Raw genomic sequence first — 22,843 nt, forward strand, 5'->3', positions numbered from 1 at the left:
AGCCAACATGCAGACTGAAGCAAAGCCCGTGATACACATGACCAATGTGACATACATCCCCTACTTGCCACCAGCTGCAATGCACAAGGCCACATATGTCCCCTCCTTGCAATCAACAGCAATGCACAAGGCCACACATGTCCCCTACTGGTGATTGGCTGCAATGTGAAAGGCCACGCATGTCTCCTCCTTGCCATCAGCTGCACTGCAAAAGGCCACGCATGTTAGATAAATGAGAAGGAAAAAGGAGAGAAAGCAAGAGTATAGAAAGGAAAGATATTCAGGGGATAACGTGTTGTGAAGAGGAGCTCAAATTGGACACGTTGCAAGCGCAGGCTACAATATCGAATGAAGAAAAAGCTGCAAAAAAAAGTTTGATCAGCTGCCATGTATACAGTGCAGACCAATAATTCATGCCATGTTAATTGGAGGTGGGGGTAACATGACAGCGTTCGTTCTTGCGTGTTCTCGTAAGTAACATTCCATTACAACAATAACTAGACATACCAAAATGCATAACATCTGTAACATGGTCCATTTGTGTTCTCACAGTGCAAACATGGTGCTACATCCCTGTACACGTGCTTTCCAGAGTATTTACATTTCCCTTAAGATGCTCATTAATATTCCAATAATTATGAGCAGTATTTGGCACAAAAGGACAAAAATCGCTGCTTAAGATGTTGGAGTAAACCATGCCCTTCTGCATTTATATCAAAGGATATAGCTCATGGTCCATAATTGGATTTTATTGCAAATTTACTTCACAAGTTTAGGATGGAAAGCCATTAACTCAACCTGCCCATTTTAAAACTGTGTCAGTACCAACTGAAGTTACAGAAAGTGGCTTCCCCCTCTAGAATTGATGAAAAATGATGAGCCATGTTCACACTGTCAGTTCTTTGGCCAATAGAACAGTTACTGTTTATTAGAAGTTCAACAAAGTACAACTCCAACAACTGCATCACATGTGAATAATGCACAGGTCATTAATAAATCAAAAACAATGCCCGCAGTCAACTCTTTTTCATAGCGATGCACAATGTTTGACAACAGGTTGAACTTCACAAACCGATTCCTTGGAAGGGGGATTGTTCTGCCAATATGTCAGACTTCCATCCCACAATTTATCGATCTGTACAATGAATGATGGTGTAAGGTCCACCGTTGCTGTAGACTAAACAGCAGCTGGCTAATAATGAATACTGATCATCTGCCAGAGAAGGTTGAGAGTGGACACAGAAACAAAATCCACCTGCAGTAAAGGACGATTCCAAAAGTTCACCGAAGCTCACTTGTGAATTAGGCAAGAGGAGGAATGAACTATTACATACAAAGCTGTTAGTGAAGGTATTCTTCTGCATGAAGTTTGTTCCAGACTTACTAAGCATCCCGTCTGCTGTAGAGTGAGGCTTTCCATAAAATGAAACTGAATTTGGCCTGGCCATCGCAGCTGTTGCGAAAAGAACGCCAAGAGAACATTGCAACATCACAACAGGATTGGGATGTGATGGCAAAGCCTCAGAATTCAATGGAAATGAATCCACTAATTTCGAATGACAAGCCTGCAATACTCTAAAGTAAACCAGATTCTGATTTAAAGAAAGATCTCTGTTCGTGGATTCTAAAGAACTACATTGCATCTTGTGCAAGTCATGGGAGGAGTTGACTGCTGCTGTCATTGAAATCTAAATTTCCAGATGTCAAACCTATGCTAATATTGCATGTAAATTCATTGTAACTATTCTTTTCCTATTGTAAGTTTGGTGTTTGATATTTGCATTTAAGACTAAGGAGAAAAGAACTTGAGCAATTGTGCAAGAAAGGAGTATGCAGAATTGAAATTCCACCAGTTTATTGGTGCTTAATTGGACATATTTGTAAACTTTGTAAAGTTTTGAACTCTGCAAAGTTGAAAAGTCTTCCAACTTTTCGCACACCTTCTCATGTAAGGGAAATTTACAGCAAAAAAACATTTGCAGGGGATTTTCCTGACAAACATTTATTTTGAAAGTGAAATCACCAGCAAGCATAGGTTTTGAGAACAAGTTCCTGTTCAAAGCTACATTCTTCAAGATTTTCTGCACACTTTTTTAAAACCTTGCCGGGCTTCCAATCGTTCCAGAAGTTGGCAGACGTGAACTTCACCATCTTAGAACAGCTATAGGTAAAAGACAGGGCCTATCATGGAATTGTATTGAAAAATGCAAGAAACATATTAAAGCAACTGTAATATTAGAAACTCAAATTATGTAATTACTACTTTTAAATACTTTGAAATGCGATGCAATTCCAAAAGGTTTCAAAATAATTAAATGGGGTACTATAGGGACATGACATGCTGTTTGCCATCACAAATGACAATATTTTCTGCTGAAGGAACAAAATTAGTACAGAAATACTTAGTTCCTGCACCTTACCATTTCTCTAGCATTTTTACAGAGTGCCATATCTGGATCAAGTCTATCCAGAATAAATTGGTTCCTTTCTTTCAACTCTGTTCGGAGAGTCTGCCCTTTTATCAAGTAAACATTAGCCATGTATGGGACATTCCACAGCCCCCTACAAAACAAAAACATGAGAAAAAGTTTAAAATGTAGCACTGCCTTAATATACACTTACAGTCAGACTTAATATAACTGGTAGTAGAAGTGCAAATATATCTCACCACAGTCATTCACATGAAATATTTAATTAATAAGCTTTACTAAACATATTTTGTAGTTTCTCTATCTTCCAATATACTGTATAGATAACAGAACGCTGTGCAAAAAGCTCAAGAGCTCAGATTCCAGCAGTAGTGAATTTGCCTGCTTAATATGGAATTACTGTATACTTCAGTGTAGAGAAATGAGCTTCTGGTCTTAGTGAGACTTACTATGTAAGCATTGGTTTAAAGAATGGGCATAAAATCAAAGTCGCCCGGCCTGTGGGAAGTTAGATCAACTAAAGTGTTTTTAGATGCCTTCTTGGGAGAGATATTAAGAATTTGCCACTTGCACCGCGAACAGCATGAACTTTCATTACTTTGCAGAAATATCAGTTGAAAGATAGAATAATATTTTTCTACCTGATCCTGAGGCAGTTTATTTTGTGCATTTCTATACTGAGTGTTGGCTTAGAAACCGAATCACAAAGGCAGTGTATTAAAGTTTGAAATCCTCAACCCTAGGTTTACTCCTTTCTTTGGGGCAGACTTAAAACTTTTATGAGATTCACAAGAATCCCAAGAGTATTTCGATTTACAATTCTCAAAATTTTACTAGGAGGACAGTCTGCTGGAGTAAATCAGGTGGAATTATGCTTATGTGAAATTAACTTTTTCTTTCATCACTAATCTAACCTTACAACAATGACTCACTTTGGGCATTATTCTTCCCTTTCATATTATTGAAAGGCACTTTTCCCCTACCTCTCACACAGTAAATTTCTGTGTGTTACCATACTAGCAAGAGGCATGTGAATATCCACAAACGAAGGTGTTTGTGAGTGTTTACCTATCAAACAACAACCTGAACTAGTCAAGTAAAAGAACCTAACCTAGGGGGATGGGAGGTGTCAGAAAACAAATTGATTCTGAAACACACCAATTCTAGAAAAGGGGAAAATTGTCCTTTTCTTGAGTCCCCTCACTCACCAGGGTTTCCTCACGGTGACATGCTTCATCATTGGGGTCCTCCCAGTCCTCTACGGACTGAGGCGTGCTGCGACTTGCGAATTACGTAGGAGCACTAAAAAATCAATCAGACTATGTGTGGTGCAAGTGAAAGAGTGGAGTGGAGTTTAAAATTAATCAGCTAGTGGGCCAAATAAACTTTATTAATGCTCTAAGCTGAAGAAATTAAAAATGGGGTGATATGCTAAAGTCCCTAGTTATAATGAATAGGTGTACCTAGCATATGGTCAGGTCAACTAGTTTCGAGCTTCCCCAGCTCTTCGTCAGGACAACACCGGGACCAGCCCAGTGAGACAGTGCCACTCCTAGTTAACCTTGATAAGGTGCAATATGTGAGACGCTGCAACTGTAAGGCATGCGTAATTTATGATACATACGTAATGTACGTCAGGCGAAGTTTTTTACAAGACACTAATATGCCTCATGGTCAACGGAGGGGCAATGGCGATCTTGTACATTTGTACACGGACAGCCACGCTTCTAAACACCTACTTGGGCTAACACCAAACGGACCGCATTCATACCTATGTCTGAAGGTTACTAAATTTACAACTTTGGAAAATCCGACCTACTGAAGGGCTTTCAACAGTGTTTACTGAAGTTAACAATTGTGTGATTATAGAAGTATTAATGTGGAATATTTAAACTGCAAATAATTTTTTTCACATAAGCTGTTAGTTAGTGACTAAGGACCTTAGTTTACATTCTAATGTATGATGACTTCTGGGGTAACGCACTAAAGCAGTCCCTTTCTGTTTCATACACACTGAAAAACTACTACTGATAAAGATTTGCACAAAACAAAAAGCCTTATATGTGTCATCATTTGACAAATGTGGCAGAGATAAGGGCAAGAAAGCCACAGATGAGTGGCTTTACTACGTCATGGTTGTAGCTCCAAATTGTACTGCCTTCAGTAATGTATAGGTCTTTCAACAGGTTTTAAGTCTAAGTGCCAGAATGATCGCTCTTTTAATAATGTGAGGCCAATTAGATCTGTAAAACTGTAGTGTTTACTTAGAGGGTAAGCGGACTACCGTATCAAGATCTTTGTAAGTCAGTGGAAAGTATATGGGCTAGAAATATATCCATACAAACAACACAATTGCAGTTTTTAGAAATGGTGCCAAAAGTTGTCGAGGCATACATTGTGAGATTTGGACATTTGAGTGTGGGGAACCTAACACAAGGTGCACATGGGGCAGTGGTTATGGGAGTAGTGTTATATCCAGGTGGAGACACTTAAGCAATGTACAAATGGCAATATTTCTGTACTGCTCTAAATTACAAAGTAAAATTTACAAAGAGAATACAATTTATGAATCACCTCAGGTTCCTGGTGCATGCTATTCTGGACATTTCTGTACACACGGAACATGTAAATTAGTGAGGTGAATGCAAATGTAATGTTACAGAAAGCACAGATAAGTGCAACGACTACCAAAATGAAAAACACTGTTGTACATTATTTTTAAATTCAGTGAAAGAAATTGAGCAACCTTAAGACATTAAAACCACTCACATCGGTACTGAGGGGGGGATGGAGGGGAATCGCTAATGGGGGAACATTTAAAGCTAATAATGAAGCACTGCCACATAATGCTTTTTACATAAAATGCCATTGATTATATTGTCAATATTCAACTCTGTCTTTCTACATATGATTACTATGTTGTACAGATTCATAGCTAATTAAATGGTAAACACATCAAAATGGATGATATGATTATCTGCCTCACAATGGCTGGTGTTTGTTCCAAAGCACATAATCAAGGAATTGCAGAGCTTGGAAATTGTCATGATAATTGGCCAAAATGGACATTTGGTTTCACTCTGTTGACTACTTCCTGCAACTGACAAGGGAAAGTGTGTTAATGGAGTTTCAAGCAACAAAGGTAAGCTGCTCGGCTCTTTGAATCTGGAAGGCCTTGGATCCTCTCACACTCCTGCATGGTCACCTGTGCTATGTGTGTCAATATAGACACAGGAATCATATATGCCCTTCTACTCGGGATACCATCCTTTCTTGACATTGGCCACATATACATCCACCTCAAACTCAACTAAGAAAAACTGAAATTCTTGTCTTCTCCAATCACGACCACCCTCCACAGATCCAAGAATGGATAAATAACCTAGAATCCCTGAACTGCAAGCTTACTCTAGCTGACTATAGGTATCTCTCCAGACTCAACACTAAACATGAGCTCTCAACTAAGGTCTACTGCAAAGAACTACAACTTAAAACTACTCAACAAAATCAAGCCCTTCCTACCTCCTAATGACCTAAATCACACAACGCAAGCACTAGTTCTGTCCATACTAGATTATAACAATGCCACACTCACCGGAGCAACCAAAGCACGCGCTGACCCCTTGATGAGAGCCACCATAAATACAACAGCCATAATGGTCACAGGAGCTAAGAAACACAATAACATCACCTCTGCGCGGCAAAACCTAAAGTAGCAACAAATCGAAGCATGTTGCTGTTTCAAAACTGCCTGTCTCACCCATAAAGCCCAACACACTGGTAAACCAGATTACCTCACAGCCAAACTCACTAAAGTAGGACAATTGAGAAACCTACGAAGCTCCAACACGCTCCTTCTCATCCTCCCCAAAAGACACAAACAAAAACCCTTTCTCGCTCTTTCTCAGGCCCCAAAATCTGGAATTCTTTCCCAATACATATCAAAACTAAACCCTCCTTCACAGCTTCAATAGACAACTAAAAGAATTTCTCCTCAACCAGCATCTCTATCCCTCTGGAGAATAGCTGCTCAGTTCCACCTTAAAGTTCCCAACGAGTTATGGTTACCACTCCCGCAAAGTATACTCAAACGTCTGATGCTCAACTCCTCAATCAAATTCCTTTACTCTGACTGCGAATGACTAGCCCCTGAAACTGAACTTTTACTGCCAGAAATTGACTGATAACTATCCAGAATCTGTGTTATTACTGTACTGTGACTGATTCTGAGATCTGTCATTTATGTTGCTGTAAAGCGCTCTGATACCACTCGGGTCATGTCAGCGCTATATAAAACTCCTAAAATAAAAATAAAATATAAACTAAACTGTATTGTCAGGCCTAGGTATTGCAAACATCCCAGTCCTAGAGGGAATGTATAATGATTTATGTGGTCTGACTTCTTAGTCTCTGACAGGGCAATGTTTTGAGTGTTTTCTGTAAGGATTTAAGTGAAACACTTGCAGACTCCTTTGGCACAGTCCATCCCTAGAGTTGCTGTTGATCTATTATCTCCCTGCTTGTCTCCTGTCATGCAGATTATTTCAAGAATTTGAGAGAAATGCAGAAATGGTTCGTCCCTTGACACCCATCACAGGAATATCTTGAAGAAAATTCCGGACACCAATGGCCCCATGTTAATAATATTGAACTAAAGCTCAATGATTGTAGGTGTCATCTCAGATGCCTTTAAGAAGTTGATTGGAACATGTCAATTGGAGAAATCATAATTGAGTTCAATGAAAATGTGAAACATTCAATACATTTCTACTTACTGCCTCAATTCTGCTCAAGTCAGGTCAGACAAGAAAGAAGCTCTAAATTGTTCTTACTCACCTGGTAGCAGCATATGAGGGGGAGCATATGCTGTCATCCTCAATGATCTCTTTGCTGCATTTGACACAGTGACAGAGCTGCTTCATTGAGGCAAGTGGCAGAGGGGGGATTGGGGCTTGGGGAGAAAGGTGTTGTGATTCATACAATCTTTAATGAGTTAATTGTTCAATGAAGGGGCAATATGTTTTTTATCGTTGGCTTTCAGAAACATAATTCAAGATGTGCCCAAGGATGTGTCACAGGAAACAACACTTTTCAATATCCATGTGAGCAACCTGTCTAAATTAAGAACTAGTTTTGGAGCATGCTTCCTCATCTACATTGATGATACCTAGATTTATTCAGTGAAAAGCATTTGACAAACCTCCTGTGGCAGTCTTAGTAAAAAGTTTTCTTGCAGCCACCACTGACCAATTACAGCACAGCTTTCTAAAGTTAAATGGAATCATGATGGATATTATCTGTTGTGACAGATTTGGGTAAAACGCAGTTTTTTAGCCCAAGGTGTCAACAGCCTGCCCTATATGTGCACCAGTTGTAAGGTGCATGGGCATTTTCCTTTTGAAGACCAAACATTTGCCGTAAAATTGGGCAGTGGTATTGTATTACCAACCTCATATCCACCTCATAAGGCAGGTGATGCTGTTCCTTCCAGATGTGAAACACAAACTTGTGATAAGGGCTATGGTCCTGTTTAGGCTGAATATTTGTAATGGTCTTAATTGGAGCTATCAAAAATCTTCTGTCCTAGCCTATAGCTTGTTGCAAAATGTGTCTGTGTAGTACATTACTAGGAATGATCGAAATGAGTGCATAGTACCTGGACATGCTCATCTTCCTCAGTTGCCTGTGCATTGCCATAATCATGTTGGGCACTTTAGTGAATACATTCCACTGTTAAGAGCACAGTTGCATTCTTCAGTCAGCTAGTAACTGTCTGCTTTGAATGCTACCATGTCAGAAAGTTCGAACCAAAAGGCAACCTTACCGAATTCAAGCTGCTGAATTTTAGAATTACATCCAACTTCATCCTCATCTGCAGAACAGCTATCCTGTAATCAGGATGTGACTGCTTTTTGATGAGTCTACCTCTTTTGTCCCAAGGTTGCAGCTGTCAGTCAATGCCAAATAGCAATTTGGTATCATTGTGCTCTTTTAATGATTTCCAGCTCTTTTATAGTTCACTAATTAATTTTTCCTAAATATAGTGAGATAGTCCTAAACTTGTTTAAAGACTGATGTTATGTGCAGAGGAACTATTGAGATGGAGTACGCCTAATCATAAATTACGTCACAGCAAATACTGGATTGTCCAGATTTTAAATAATCAACTATGGGAATAAAAAATTATCTGTCTGGCTTCTATCACTCAAAAGAGCCTCTCACATTATTGCTCCACACTCAGTATTCCTACACCTCTCCCAAAAGACTTAAACCACTCACTTCTTTGTCCAAACTCAGTTATTGTTTTAGTTGTTTATTAATATGCAGTTTCTGATTTCCGCTTTGACATCTGCATTTGGCACTCACACAGAGAGTAGAAAGAGGAGGGCTCCATATCTTACTTATTTATAAAACTGTTGTTCATACAGACAAGCATACACAAACGAAGTGTTGATCAGCATTTTGTAAAATATTTTTTCCAACATCCATCAGGTTTTGAAGGCCGTAAAACCTTATGCGGAATACACATTTCTGTCAGGTCATCAGCATGTATATCATTAATTAGCTAATAGAGACCACTTAATGTAATCAAATACACACCAATAGTTCTGCTGTGTGGTAGTTTCACAACTCTATCTGAAACCAAACATATTAAGCAACAACAATTAGCTGGTGCCAGTCTTTGCTCACTCTGTTGCAATGAATAACTTACTTTCGGTTCCCCTGGACAATATCCACATAATCTTCAGACCGGGCGTAATACCCATCAGGGCTCAAGGCTCCCCAGAAGTTCGACCACAACTTTCCATGACGTGTCACAAGAGGGGCAATTATTTTTCTGTAAATAAAAGAAACAAAAATCTTTAAGCATTTCCAATATACCATTATATTTTACAGTAGAGCCCAGTCTGATGGATTCTTTTCTCCTTTTGCAAATCTTCTTTTATTGATCTCCATACAAGTCAATGTGTATTTTAGCTAAAAAGACCAGTACTGTTAAAGTAAGTAAATACAAAGGGCAACAAAGGTTACATAATACATTAACTGCAACACAAAAGTACAAAAAAATAACATGTGGTAAATTTAGCCTACAGTGATCAGCATAAAGATCAGCATAACTAAGTTTACAGTGGACATGAAGGTATGAAATAAATCTAGGCATCCTTCGTGGAAATAAACCCACAGCTATTCGTGCATGGCCATCTCAATATCGGGGTGATCCACACCTATTTTGGTTAATTTTGGCACAGAATATTCAACATACCCCAGAAACCTTTTAACTATACATTTGTTTTAAATAAATGCTCTGGAGGGATGTCCACCTCTATGGCTCTACCTAGATTTCCTTGCCCCCACACGTCCACAATTTATGGTACCCTTGTCATCATGGCATGACCTAATGAGTCATTGTGCCATGATGACAATCATTATGGTTTGGTCTATCTTTTGATTAGCTTGACTCTACTAATTAAAAATACTATAGTATTTCCGTTATCTCTATTGTGCTAAAGACATCATTGAATGACTGTCTTTTGCAATGAAAACAATTGACCTTTTGTTATATCTGTAGAACCATAGGCTCAATACAGGAACAATATGCAGCACTGCAAAAGATAGACTATGATTGCTCTATTGGCAATTTGCTTGTTGCTGGGCTGTATTGGCAGGTGTCCGGTGAGTAGGAAGTGTGAGTGTGGGGTGAGATGGGCCTCTGCTCAGCCCTACCAGATCCTGCCCTTCCTTGTTACTCCTTCTTTAAATCCGCAGCAAACTCAGTTCCTCAAACATTGTCTCAAAAACACCCTAACAATTGATATTTTGGGTTCAAAAGAAGACATTCGCTTGAGGCCAAAAAGGAATTCCTGACTGTTGTCTGTATCTTCCACTCTAGTAAGTGATCTAGTTGTGTGAGTGTTCCCAATGGGGACGTTCTCATGTGGTCACTGCTATTGCTGGAACACCCGCAAAGGTGCAGCATTGCAGCTATTCACTAACACTTGCAATACTGTCTCCACCTTAAAGCCTCTCCTAAGCTTACAGTTAAACAAGTATGTGTGCATTGGTTCACTAAGTGCTGTGAAGTGTCTCAAACACTCTCATTTATGGGGGCAGTGCAAGGGCAAGGGGTGTCTGCACATATGTACTTCACACAGAAACAAATAAATAAATACATTTGCACGTTTTCCATAACCCTATGATTGAGGGCCCAATCACAACTTTGGTGTTGCTGCACCACCAAAGCTGCGCAAGGACCACCTGCCTGATTACGAGTTCAACTCATGCAGGCGGACGGTCCTTTTGCCTATCCCACAGCAGTGCCCTAAAAAGGGCACTGCAATTGGAATGGTAAAAATGTTTAGCATGGCATGGTCTGTGAAGTCCATGCCGTGATGGAACTGGGGGTGCAAGCAGAGAGGGGCACATGCTGTGCCCCCTTGAATACATCTCCATGGCAGGGGGCATGGGTGCACCACCACCAGCCTTTTCAAGGCGGGCTCACTGTCATGAAAAGGCAGGTAGTGGAGGAACAAGTAATATGCTTGGCAGGACTGCGCCAGTCCCGCTCAGCGTTTTGCATTGCCACTCTGCCGCGCCACCGCCAGGGAACGGTGATTCCCTGGCGCAGCGGGTTGTCCACCACCGGAAAGACTCTGAGAGTTGTAATCCGGCACACAGGCTACCGCAAGTCTGGCGGTCCATGGACCACCAGACTTGAAATCAGGCATTACATTTCTGTGCACTAAGAGCAGTCTAAAGTCACAGGCTTAGGGATAAAAAAGCATGTGACTAGTTCCCCCAGCATTACAAATAACAATTTTGTAAATTCCACAAATGAGTAATACAACAAAAAATGGAGGGCTAAAATTCATGTGGCTAGTTCCCTACCAGTTTCGTAAATTTCAAAAATGGGAATACAACAAAAAATTGAGGTAAGCCTATACTTTTGTGGCATTCTCCATTTTCGTTTCTATGCACCTCATTTTGCCCTTTATTCTGTAACTAAGCATGCACACAAAAACATTTGCTTAGAAATAGTTTGTGATATGTAGACATACCTATTTTTCTCAATTAATAATTTTAACGTCTGTGGATTCGTCAGCACAACATCCGAATCAATGCTGAAATAAAACTCACATTTATTCTCCTGGCGACAGAGATCCCTGCAATGGAGAGTAACACGTCATTAGTGAGAAAACTATCAGTTTGAGAGTACAACTGAGAAACACAAAGGGTGCGCAATTCACATATTAATACAGCATTGAACTGCATTTAGCATCACAGTGCTGGTGAGATCGTTCCCAAAGCTTAACACCTGCTCTACAGGTGTGGCACTTGGCAGGGAGGTCTCAACTTCCGGTTGTTTTGAAGTTGATTAATATAATTGATTTCAATGTTAACAACACATATTATCAGTGCTCGCTCTTTATGATGTGTACTACACCGCTAGCTAATATTACAGGTAGCTTTATACTAAGGTAAATGTTCATTTTAGGTTCAGGATGGTAAGGCAGCATTAGTAGTAACATGAAAATCACCACTGAATTACAGGCTACAACTCTTCAACCAACTCTTTAACAAAGCATTGGCAAAGCCAATAGATCTGGCACTGCCCATCAGCCTTTTGACTTTGTCAATGCTTGTTTTGTTATGGTTTTTGCAAACCTTTATTGTTGTGGAAGCTGCTAGGCCCTTGTCAATGTAAAAATGAATTATCTAAAAGTAAAAATATGTTTTGCTCTAAAAAAAGCACACATTGCTAAACTAGTCTCTGTTAATGAAGAGAACTAATTTATGTGTTGACGTGCTCCTTGCAAAAGGTCAGAATGCCGTCACGCACGGTGAAGTTAGACAATTACTGAAGTAGACAGAATGACACAATAACAGTCCAATGGATGACGAGGGCTGCTTGAAAACCCCCATAAGAATATTATACATATAATTTTAGCAAAACAAAAGAATGTTAAAAAAACAAAAATCTAGCTTTAATGTTCATAGCAATTCCGAGATCTGAATGTGAAAATTAAATGAACTTTCTTAGTTTAAACCTGAAAGAACTTTATAGGAAACTTCAACTATAATTTGTAACCAACTAGAGTGGAAATGGGCATTCATGACTCGGCATTATACATTTGATTGTCTTTTGTGGTTATGGATAAAAGAAACCACTTTCAAGTAAATACTATTCAAGCCAAGTAATGACATCTTTAATTTTTAAATATAGATTTTATCATATTTTGAATTATGTTAACTTATAGACTCGACTTAAATACAAAACCTGGGGAAATATGAAAAGTAGAAGTGTGTCATATTGAATTGCTACATAAAGGCCTGCATGAGAGCTTCATGCTGGTGTTCAGAATCCTAAATGTATAAGGCTCATTTATTTTCGAAAATGAACACAAGTTTCAGTAGAAACCAAAGAATTCCTTTCAAAATATTGGCAAGTTTTCCTAAAGTAAACAGTTGCATAGTTGTATAATATAAATCCCGACACTGGCAACAGCTTTAGTGTATAAATCACACACCCTGTCCAACAACTAAGATCGCTGTAGAGAGACACAGTGGCGTACTATTCTAAAAAATAACGTATCAAGGATTTAATATTTTCTATTTTAAGAAAGTGTGTACTAATAAAATTATGATTTTTTAGAAATTGCTTGATAAAACAATCTAACTTTTTTGGTTTGTGAAGGTGCAGTTATTAATGTTCTCATCAGGCATCCAGGCACCTGCACTTGGTAAACATCTCTACAACTGCAAGGCATACAGGCAGGGGCTGGATAAAGTAGAAAACAACCAGTTGTTCAATAAAAGTACTCTCTGCTATATTCAACACCTACTAGTTTTCAGAATGCTAAGAGAAAGACAATTCTGGAGACATTGGGGTCTGATATTTTAAACGTTTTATAGTTGCCACAGTTAGTGTCACTAGTTAAGATCACAAAATCGTTTTTTAATATTTAGATTAAACACTTTAGGGATCTGTACAATTTGCCCAACTCCTAAAATGGGTTTGCAACTCCAAACTGATTCAGTAGTTTTAAGGGACATGTTGCAGGTGTCCATTACAAATCCCAAATTAGTATGTGCTATTTTGATGTTTTGCGACCAAAATCTAACTGAAATCATTGAAAAAAACAGAGCTTGATTTACAGTGGGAAGCCATTTGCAAAAGGGAAGCGGCCCTCCTCGGGCTCTTTCCCCTTTGAGAATGTAAAAAAAACATTTGTTGGAGAGTAGGCTGTGGTCCAAGGGACACTGCATGCTCTCAACCTTTAGAAAAAAAACATTTTTTTAAATACAGCACCGTTTCATTTAAGGAAAATGGGTCGCATGTTTTAAGTTTAATTTATTTTCATGGAAGCCATAAACATTCTAGACTTCTGACTCTAGCAAGCCCCATTTAGAATGAGTCACAATTTGCAACCTATCTCATTAATATTCATGAGGTAGTCCGGATTATGACTCACTCCGAATTGGAATATTATGAACTGACATATTACTACACAGGACACATTGTAAAATTCTATACTGGACGCAAACATTTTTTGCAACCAGTATTTAGTAAATCTGGTGCAAGATTCTTACCAAAGTACATTTTTTACTGCATATTTTTTGCACAGTACTTCCTAGAGAAGATTATTTAATTTTACAATGCTCTAAATAATACGCGTTTTAATTACCCAACAACCCTGATGAGATTAAAAGCCGTAACTTCCAAATTCCTCACAGATCACAGTCACATGTTCAGGCTGACATTGTGAGAGATGTGGGAATCCAGAATGGGTATTTCGCAACAGAATTAGAAAATAAATAACACTTATTCCTTGCACAAAGGGAATTACTGGGGGAATCGATGTTACAACACCAGGGTCTGCTGGTAATACCCAAATGCCTATTTGGCTATTCGGTAAACATTCTGAGAAGGTTTTGCTCCAATTTAGCCATAATGTCACACTAGAAGTACATCAGTAATTCAAATGTTGTAATTCTGCACTCAAAATTACCAGCTTCATGGGATCAGTAATTTCAGGAAGCAGAGTTACCCAGAATGTTTGTTGTGGTAATACATCATACAAAAAAAACTCATTATTTGTATACCGGTTCAGAGGAAACTCCCCTTTTCAGTCAAATTGTTATTACAGTGTATCGTAATCCAAACAAGTATTACGATGAAATGAGGGCCTTAATCTACAATCCTATAAAGAATGCCATTTCGAGCCATTGTTCCATAGGCATCGAACCTGGAATGGGCTAATTGATCTACTCAACTGTAAAATCCAGTTGAGCTTGCTGATTGACTAAAATGTATGCAAATAATAATCATTCAAATGTTCTAAACATAACTGCTTCTCATGTGTATTCATTTGAATATCCCGAGAACAGAAACACACTTTAAACATTTGAGGGTCAGTGAGCTAAAACCTTTTTCATACTGTCATATTGTTACAATATATATCTTCAAATTTCTTTAATCATAACTTCTCCCAATAAAGACAACTTGATGTTTTTTTCAAGAATAACCAGTAGACCTCCAGAAAAGGTTGTTCCCACTTCTATCTCAATGGGAGCCTGGGAATTTATGTGTTTTACTCTTATGCGTTATAGTGGAAGATTTCAGAAAATGTTTTTGAAAAATCATATACTGCCTAATAATATTGTGATACCTCACTGTTCCCTAAAGCATACCACTTTACTAAACAATGTGTCTACATAATATCTGTGATTTAATATGCTATCAATTGTCTTCCAAGGAAGGCTCTTTAGCACAGTTCCTATTCAGCATAGGAAAATAAGGAGGAAAGTGGAACCTTCTCTGTAGCTAGTAATACCAGCCAGAACACTCTTTTGAGAAAACCTTTACATTTGGAAGGATTAAATATGTTGATACCTAAATTATATTTATTTATTTGTTTTTTTATGATAGTCATCACATAACTTCTTTCCACTTCTGGCTTTACAACATTTGGGTATCTAGATAGCGGACTATTATTTTAACTATTTTAAGACAATACTTCAATGTTGACAAGAGACTGAAAAAAGAGGGATTTATTGATTTTCTGTTACGTAAAACATCATTCTTTCATGAAATTTCGAATATAACAATAATATATTGTCAGAACCCCATTAAGTGGGCCATAGGGAAAGCAGGAGTTACTGGGCCCACACATGGTGGCTAAAGCCCTTTACTCCAGATTTCCCAGGGCCTGACCTACTATGGATCCTGCTCAACTGGGCCAAGCACCCATTCTGCACCTGACTCTTAGGTAGCAGTCAAGGCAAAGGTAAATAATATTTAAAAGCAATAACACAATTCCCCTTGAGTGTGGGGCTCTAGTAGTTGTCAGGTCTCTCCCTGTCCCGCTAACTTTAGTGCAACAGGTTCAATGTTATTCTACATTTACTGCTGGCCACATCCAGGGAATGGAAACTATTAGGTTGCAGTCAAGAGTTCTCCCCTCTGACTCCTTTTGGAAGTTAAGACACAAGAGTCTACGGAGTTACAGTACAGATCGCAGTATGGCCCCTGCGGCCCTAAGGCCCATTTCATGGCTTACCCGCTGCAGCGGTATGGAACCCTTCAGTGAAGTCCTCACACCTTGCATAGGAAATCCTCACAATAGGGCTCCCCCAGACCCTGTTTGTTCCAATGCTCTATTCTTCCAAACAGGGCACACTGATCTTGGCAAGCAGGCAGGTACTGGTGCTCCAAGCTCCAAGCTCCAAGGCAGGTGGTTTTGGTTTCCCTGAGTAATGTCCCCTCACCCAGTAGGGAGACTAATAGGCCTGAGTCCCCTGTCCTGGTCACAGGCAGAAGTCTTGCAGAGCTTCCCGTGCTCGCACAGCCCATCTGGCTGCTCTGCAGATGACTAAGTTTGGGTCCCAAACACCCCTAATTATAGTCCTTATAAGAAATTGGGTTACTGGTTGAGGAGGGCGGGAATCCATCTCAAGCAACAACCACAATTCTTTTCAGGGTGAAACCCCAAGCAAATCCTAAATTAAGATTTACTTAACCCTCGGGTAGCTTGGTACAGAGCAGGCAGGCTTAACTCAGAGGCAATGTGTAAAGTATTTGTGCAACACTTCAAACAGTAGCACAGTGAAAACAGAACACATAAGAAGCCCACAACAGAATTAGAAAAATAGAGCAGTTTTTTTATAAATAAAAAGACCAAAGTGACCAAATCCAATTGGTAGAACCGCAAATCTTGAATTTTAAAGGTTTTGCTGTAAATGTCACCAAAATGCATAAAGCACCAACTGTATATATCTGGTAAGGCCATACCAGGACAAAGTCACAAGTTCCAACTGAAAAATAGCACGGGCCTGTTACAGGGACCCAGTTAGGGCTGCTCAACAAAAGTATTTACAATCCTGGCTTGCAGAGCATTGCGTGGATCCGCATCAAGTATGTGTCGTGCAGTCGAAGCAAAGCATTGGTTCTGAGATGTGGGGAGGCTGTGGTGCGAGGTCCTGCAATGTCCTTGAAAATCCCATCAAAGAGACTTTTGGTGCGAAATCTAACTTCAAGGATGTGGTGTACAGTGAGAGCTATGCATCAATTCCGAAGTGCTATGAGGCTGAGATGCAGAGTCAAGTACCATTGTCAAGGCTGCTGTCGACGAGAGATGCAAGGCCTTAACCGAGGAGGCCCCGCTTAGTCAGGGCACTGCAGCAGTTTCCAAACAGCTGTGATGTGGGTCTTTGCAACTGTCAAATCCATGCAGCAGCAGCGATGCTTCGGTTCTGCTCGTGTTTGTGCCGTGCAGTAGAGGAGATGTGACGATTCCGCTGGATCAACAGCAGCTGGTAAGCCCTTTAAGCCCAGGTCCAGGGGTCCAAGACTGGGGTGGCAGGCAGTGGCATCCTTTGCTGCCCCGTGGCAGCCGTAAGAGCGGGAGAGGAGGTGCTGCTGATTGATTCCTGCTTTTAACACCCCGCACAGCCAAAGGTACAAGCGGGGGGGGGGTCGCTGGGCCCACAACTCAAACCACCTGGGTAGACTGCACCCCAAAAGCCAGTCCTTCCTACGCCACTGGCAGCTGGTCAGCACGGCAGGGCAGCAGTTCCTTCAGAGCAGCAGTACAGCAGAGTGGCAGTCCTCTTAACAGCATAGCAGCCCTTCTTCCTGAGGACCAGTGTTTATATCTATTTGTGGCTATGAAGAGGGGGAGAAGCTCCTAGAGGTTTCCCTTTGATGTCCCCAGAAATCTAGCCTTACTCATGCAGGCACCAGACTAACTACAGGGGGAATGCAGCCCTTTGTATCAAGACAGGACAAAGCCTATTCAGGTGTACGTGGGGCTGTGTCCAGCTCCTCCCATCCTACCAGTGACGGCCCATCCAGACACACCTAAGCTCCCTAGTCTGTGTATTGCTCACTAGGATGAATACACACATCTCAACTGTCAGTTGTACCATGTCATGTGACACAGGTACAGGCTATATGCACTATATGGCAAAGACAGTAAAATGCCAAATCCCTAAAAGTTGCATTTGTAAAATGTAATTAGAAATCCGACTTCACCAAAAGTTAGGATTTTAAATTAGGATCCAGAGACACCAAACGTGAACTGGTTAACTATTCCCTATTCCCATTTGGAAATCACACTAATAAAATGTAATAAGGTATCTCCAATGTTATGCTATGGGAGAGGTAGGCCTTGCAGTAATGAAAAACAATCTCAAAGAGTTTTTACCAGAACATGTAAAGTATAAACGTACATGTCCTACTCTTTAAATGCATTGCACCATGCCCTCTGGGCTGTCCAAGGCCTAACCTTGAGGTGACGTATATGCATTAAAAAGGAAGGGTTTACTTTTCCAGGTAGACATGGCAGTTTAAGACTCCACACACAGGCTGCAATGGTAGCCCTGAGACATGTTTAAAGTGCTACTTCAGTGGGTGGCAAAATCAGTGCTGCAGATCCACTAGTAGCATTTAATTTACCGGCCCTGGGTACATATAGTACCACTTCACTAGGGACTTAGAAGTTAATTAAATATGCCAATTTGGTGTAAACCAATTCTACCATGTTTTAAGGAGGGAGCAGAAGCACTTTAGCACTGGTTAGCAATGGTATAGTGCACAGAGGCCTATGGCCAACAAGAATGAATTCAGCAAAAATGGAGAAGTGAAGGCACAAAGCCTGGGGATGACCCTGCAAAAAGTGCCAAGTCCAATAGTCCTTTTCCAGACACAAAATGTAATTTAGAGTCTGAATCTTTGAAGTTTTGTGTTGAGGTTCTGCTTCTTTGAAATTAACATTTTCCCCCTTTCTTCTTCCTCCTGAAGGATGTCTGTCACAACAGGCAGGACCCCAAAGCTGACTAACTCACAACACGATTCATGGGAGTGACCAGAGTTCACACCTGGATGTCAACCACAGTGATATGTGCATCAAAAGGTTATCCTGGCCTCCCAGCGCTACTCTTTTTGATTACCTTATCAGCCCCTTCCCTCTCTTCCTGAGATGTGTCCAGGGCCCTTGCTTGTGATCTATAATTGAATGAAAGAGCCTTTGGAAATGTACAGAAAGAGCCTGGCTCTCCCATCCTACAGTGCATGTCTCTCCCAGCTTACTGGAATGCAGAAATACACAAATCTATCGGGGGGGGGGGGTCCTCTATTCTTCATGTTTTCCAACAGGCAGCCCTGGGCTTCCCAAAATGGAACTCAAGGTCCTCCATGTAAGGTATCAATGCAGGCACGCTTGCCCTCTGTGTACATCCACTGCACACTTACTGCACAGCACTGCTATCCTCGTGCATTATGCCACTACAAGCATAACTACACGGAGCAAAGCTATCATGTCTGCGCACACTGCTTAGTACTGCAACCTTTCCGTATTGTACAAAAATGTGTTATTTTAAAAACACACACTGCCAGCATAAACATATTTACCATGCATGCATGCACTGTATCACAATTCACCCCTTGTGTAGTGTACTTCTTGCAAGCACACATACGCTCAATACGTTTCCATCACTCACACCCTTCCACATCTACCTGATGTTGGCCAGAGGTGAATTAAACACCCAGCATCAGAACTTATAAAAAGTTTAGTTAACCATTGTCACAGGGTAAAAAGGTCCTGCTCACTACTACTGATCACTACATGGTATACTGCCACCACTGCACTTGTGCTGCTTAAATCCTGGTGAAGGAGGTAGCCTTCCATCACTATGAGGGCAGTTCTTTGAGTGCCCCTCCTGGTCCAATAGCACGGCAGTCCATGAGACATGCCTGTCATAGTGCACATGCATGATTGCCTATGACAAAAAGTCAGCATTAGGGATCCAGACAACAGTACAGTTAGACACTCAGGGCAGGGGTACAAGTCTCTTACCATGCAGAGGACTTTTCCATCACAAAATATATATTCAAACAAAATAAAATTAGTGGGTTATTGAATGGCCTTTTTGAGAAATTCAAACTTTAAATCCTTTAAGAAAGACATACACCAGAAACTTTGCACAATATAATCTTTAAAACAGCATATTTACATTCCCATATTTCTTGCTTCAGCTTGACTAATTGCTTCTTCGGGGCCGACAATTTTTAACTTTGCAAAGGTTTTCTTAGCTTGTGGCCAAAATTTCTGAATATGAGTTTCATGATTCACTACCTGTAATACAACGTTAAATACAACAATTGGTTACTGTAAAGCACAGTGGCTGACAGTTAGTAAAAATAACACAATTCTTCACTGCAGGGCATAAAATCATTCCACTGTCTAATTTATATATTTACACTGTTCTTTCAGTAAGACCCATCCCAAAACAATGAATGAATTCAAATAAAATCTCAAATTGTTTTATGATGTAAAGAGCCTCAGACAGTACATGCCTTTTCCTTCAAAACATTTACTCATCCTATGATTTCCTCATAACTATTTGATCGTTGAGCTCATTACATTGTCCTCCATCTAAAATGTCCTTGTTTACCAAAGTAATAACGTCAAGTATTACAGTAACACATATGCAGACACACACATGTGTCTGCATGTATCTAATTATATTGGCTATAAAATAATTTAATAATATTCCTCAATAGAAAAATACATATATTTGTAGTGAATTGTATTTTAAAGAGTATTTTCAATAGGAAACAGTGATTTATCAGGAACTAAATTCAATTACAAGAGAAATTTAAATAATAAAGTAATAAATACCATAATGATAATAAGCAATAATTAAATGAGTGAAATATTTACAAAAAGAGGGCATGGCTCCGGCTTGGAAACAGTGGTAAAGCACTTTATTAGATTTAATTATATTCATATTTGCAATTATAATAATTGCATTTATTCAAGACATACCTTCTTTTAATGATGATAATCAAATACAATAATTTATAAAAATATAATTACATTGAAAATATAACGTAATACTAAATAAAGGCAAGGAGTACAGTAAATAAATTTAAAAGGGTAAGGTCAACACAAAAGTATTTAATTTAAATTACTAAAATTTTCGAAAGGAATAATTGCCAAACAAAGGGTCATAAGGATGAAATAGTAATGAGGAAAACATCACCACTCAGTTAAATCTGTACTAAGTGAACATTTATCAAGCAACATTGTGTTGAGTGTGTCTGTACAAAGTCATCCACAATTAACATAGGACTTCAAAGTCAGATCCAGCCTTTGCCCTCTTTCTGGGATACTGGTATATATTTAGCTTGAGCTGGTGTCAACATTATTAATAAGGCACATTTCAAAAATATGGAACATTCTGGTACTTACGCCGTTGTGAATGAAGAGTTTAAGTTTATCTTTTGGGTAATCTAATGTTATCAATTTTTCCAAAAATTCTGGAAGAAACGGAGTTGCTTGTTCAATAAAAACACCAATCGTTACCCTTGGATATTCCTAGATGAAATGACAATAAAATAAATTTAGATATGCCAATATCTCATGCGAAAATCTCTAACAGGTCATATTTACAATGTTCTTAGCTTTTACTGTAATGTTTGAAAAAAAATATCTCACATAAATTTCATACCAGCTTCAGCATTTAAAATATGTGAATATTTTCAAATTGTATCTCTATCAATTTTTCTTACAATTTACCCTGTATAAATTCAGTCACCGCAATAGTGGACAGTCATTTTAGTATAAAAGATATACATTTAGCATGAAACAACAATAGTAAAGGTGATAACTTAAATTAGCTGTGATATTCCTGCATGAAAACGGACCTGCAGAGCAGTTCTTATACTTGTTTAGGATGATTAAATCACAGTGGTTTTAATTCTGAATAGAATTTGTAGATCTATCCAGCAGCCAAAACCTAATCTGAACATGATACAACATAAAGTTCTATGTCACAAAATAATGAGTTCTGCAATTGCAAATACAAATGAAAATCATCACACAATGTTCACACTCCTAAACGTTATTAAGAAAAAACTACAAAAAGAAAGATGAGCAGCATAGGGTACGGGGAAAATTTACTATGTCCTGAACACTATGAATTCATATACAACTGTTAATTATGCCTACTCTGGACTAAATTCTACCACCCTCTGATAGCTCAAATCCATTGGTAAGGCATCAAGGTATACTGAAAAAAGAGTAAAGATGAAAGCTAATTCAGGGATATTAAAACTATGAAAGTGATGTATTTTTTTTTCCCTACGTCCTAATAACCCCCTTCTGGGCTAAAAGAAAGACATTTTGCAAATGTGTTTACAAAATATGTGTTAAAGTAAAATTGAATTGTATTACCACATTAAAAGTTCATAATCTTTGTGTAATATGTCACCCTGCTTCTGGCAACATATTATGAATAGGCATTGCCAGAAACTATGGAATGAAAGGTAGGGAATTGACATACATTTTAGTCAGTTCATTTTACTGTGTTTTAATGCCCTGGAAAACATATTACAAAACAATTAGTCCTTCCCCCCAAACCAAATTAGAAAAAAAAACATAAAATTGCTTATGGAAGAATATTTACAGTTGGAGTATATTATCTTCTTTTGTGGAACTCTCATAAAATTCCAGGAATACTCCAAGAAAACCATGGCAATAAATATACAGAGTACTTTCAAGCAAAAAAATGTATGGTTGAAGAAACTCCACAAAGTGGACAACCTGATCAAAGAATTCTCATGCAAATATGGATTTGAACATTGAAGGTTTTGTTCAAAGCTTTTACATTGAGATAACATTTCCTAACAGAAGAACCCCTTCCTCTAACCCTCTGTTAAGTTTTGCAGTTTTCCCATTACATTTCCACCCTTGGATGGGGTGCATTTGTGGTTATTTCAAGGGTTAATAAGTGTCTAAAAGGGGTTTGCAATAATCCATAAAGATATACATTTGTGGTGAAGATGTCCTACTATTTTTGCAGGAGGTGCCCTAAATTAGTGAATGTAGAATTCCAATCATACTGGTGGAATT

General features: G+C 39.1%; 1 protein-coding gene across 2 annotated transcripts in view; it reads right to left on the reverse strand.

The window, feature by feature from the left end:
• Nucleotides 1-22,843, reverse strand: part of PLOD2 (procollagen-lysine,2-oxoglutarate 5-dioxygenase 2) — a 357,685-nt gene that overhangs the window by 55,637 nt on the left and 279,205 nt on the right. For both annotated transcript variants that reach the window (XM_085634099.1, XM_085634100.1), the window contains exons 9-13: nucleotides 21,182-21,307; nucleotides 19,941-20,062; nucleotides 11,486-11,590; nucleotides 9,142-9,267; nucleotides 2,421-2,562 (exon numbers count right to left, since the gene is read on the reverse strand). In XM_085634099.1, the coding sequence (XP_085490225.1) occupies nucleotides 2,421-2,562; nucleotides 9,142-9,267; nucleotides 11,486-11,590; nucleotides 19,941-20,062; nucleotides 21,182-21,307 (621 nt within the window). The remainder of the gene's footprint in view (nucleotides 1-2,420; nucleotides 2,563-9,141; nucleotides 9,268-11,485; nucleotides 11,591-19,940; nucleotides 20,063-21,181; nucleotides 21,308-22,843) is intronic.

This window comes from Triturus cristatus, chromosome 11, assembly GCF_964204655.1.
Source record: "Triturus cristatus chromosome 11, aTriCri1.1, whole genome shotgun sequence".
In the NCBI taxonomy this organism is placed as follows: domain Eukaryota; kingdom Metazoa; phylum Chordata; class Amphibia; order Caudata; family Salamandridae; genus Triturus; species Triturus cristatus.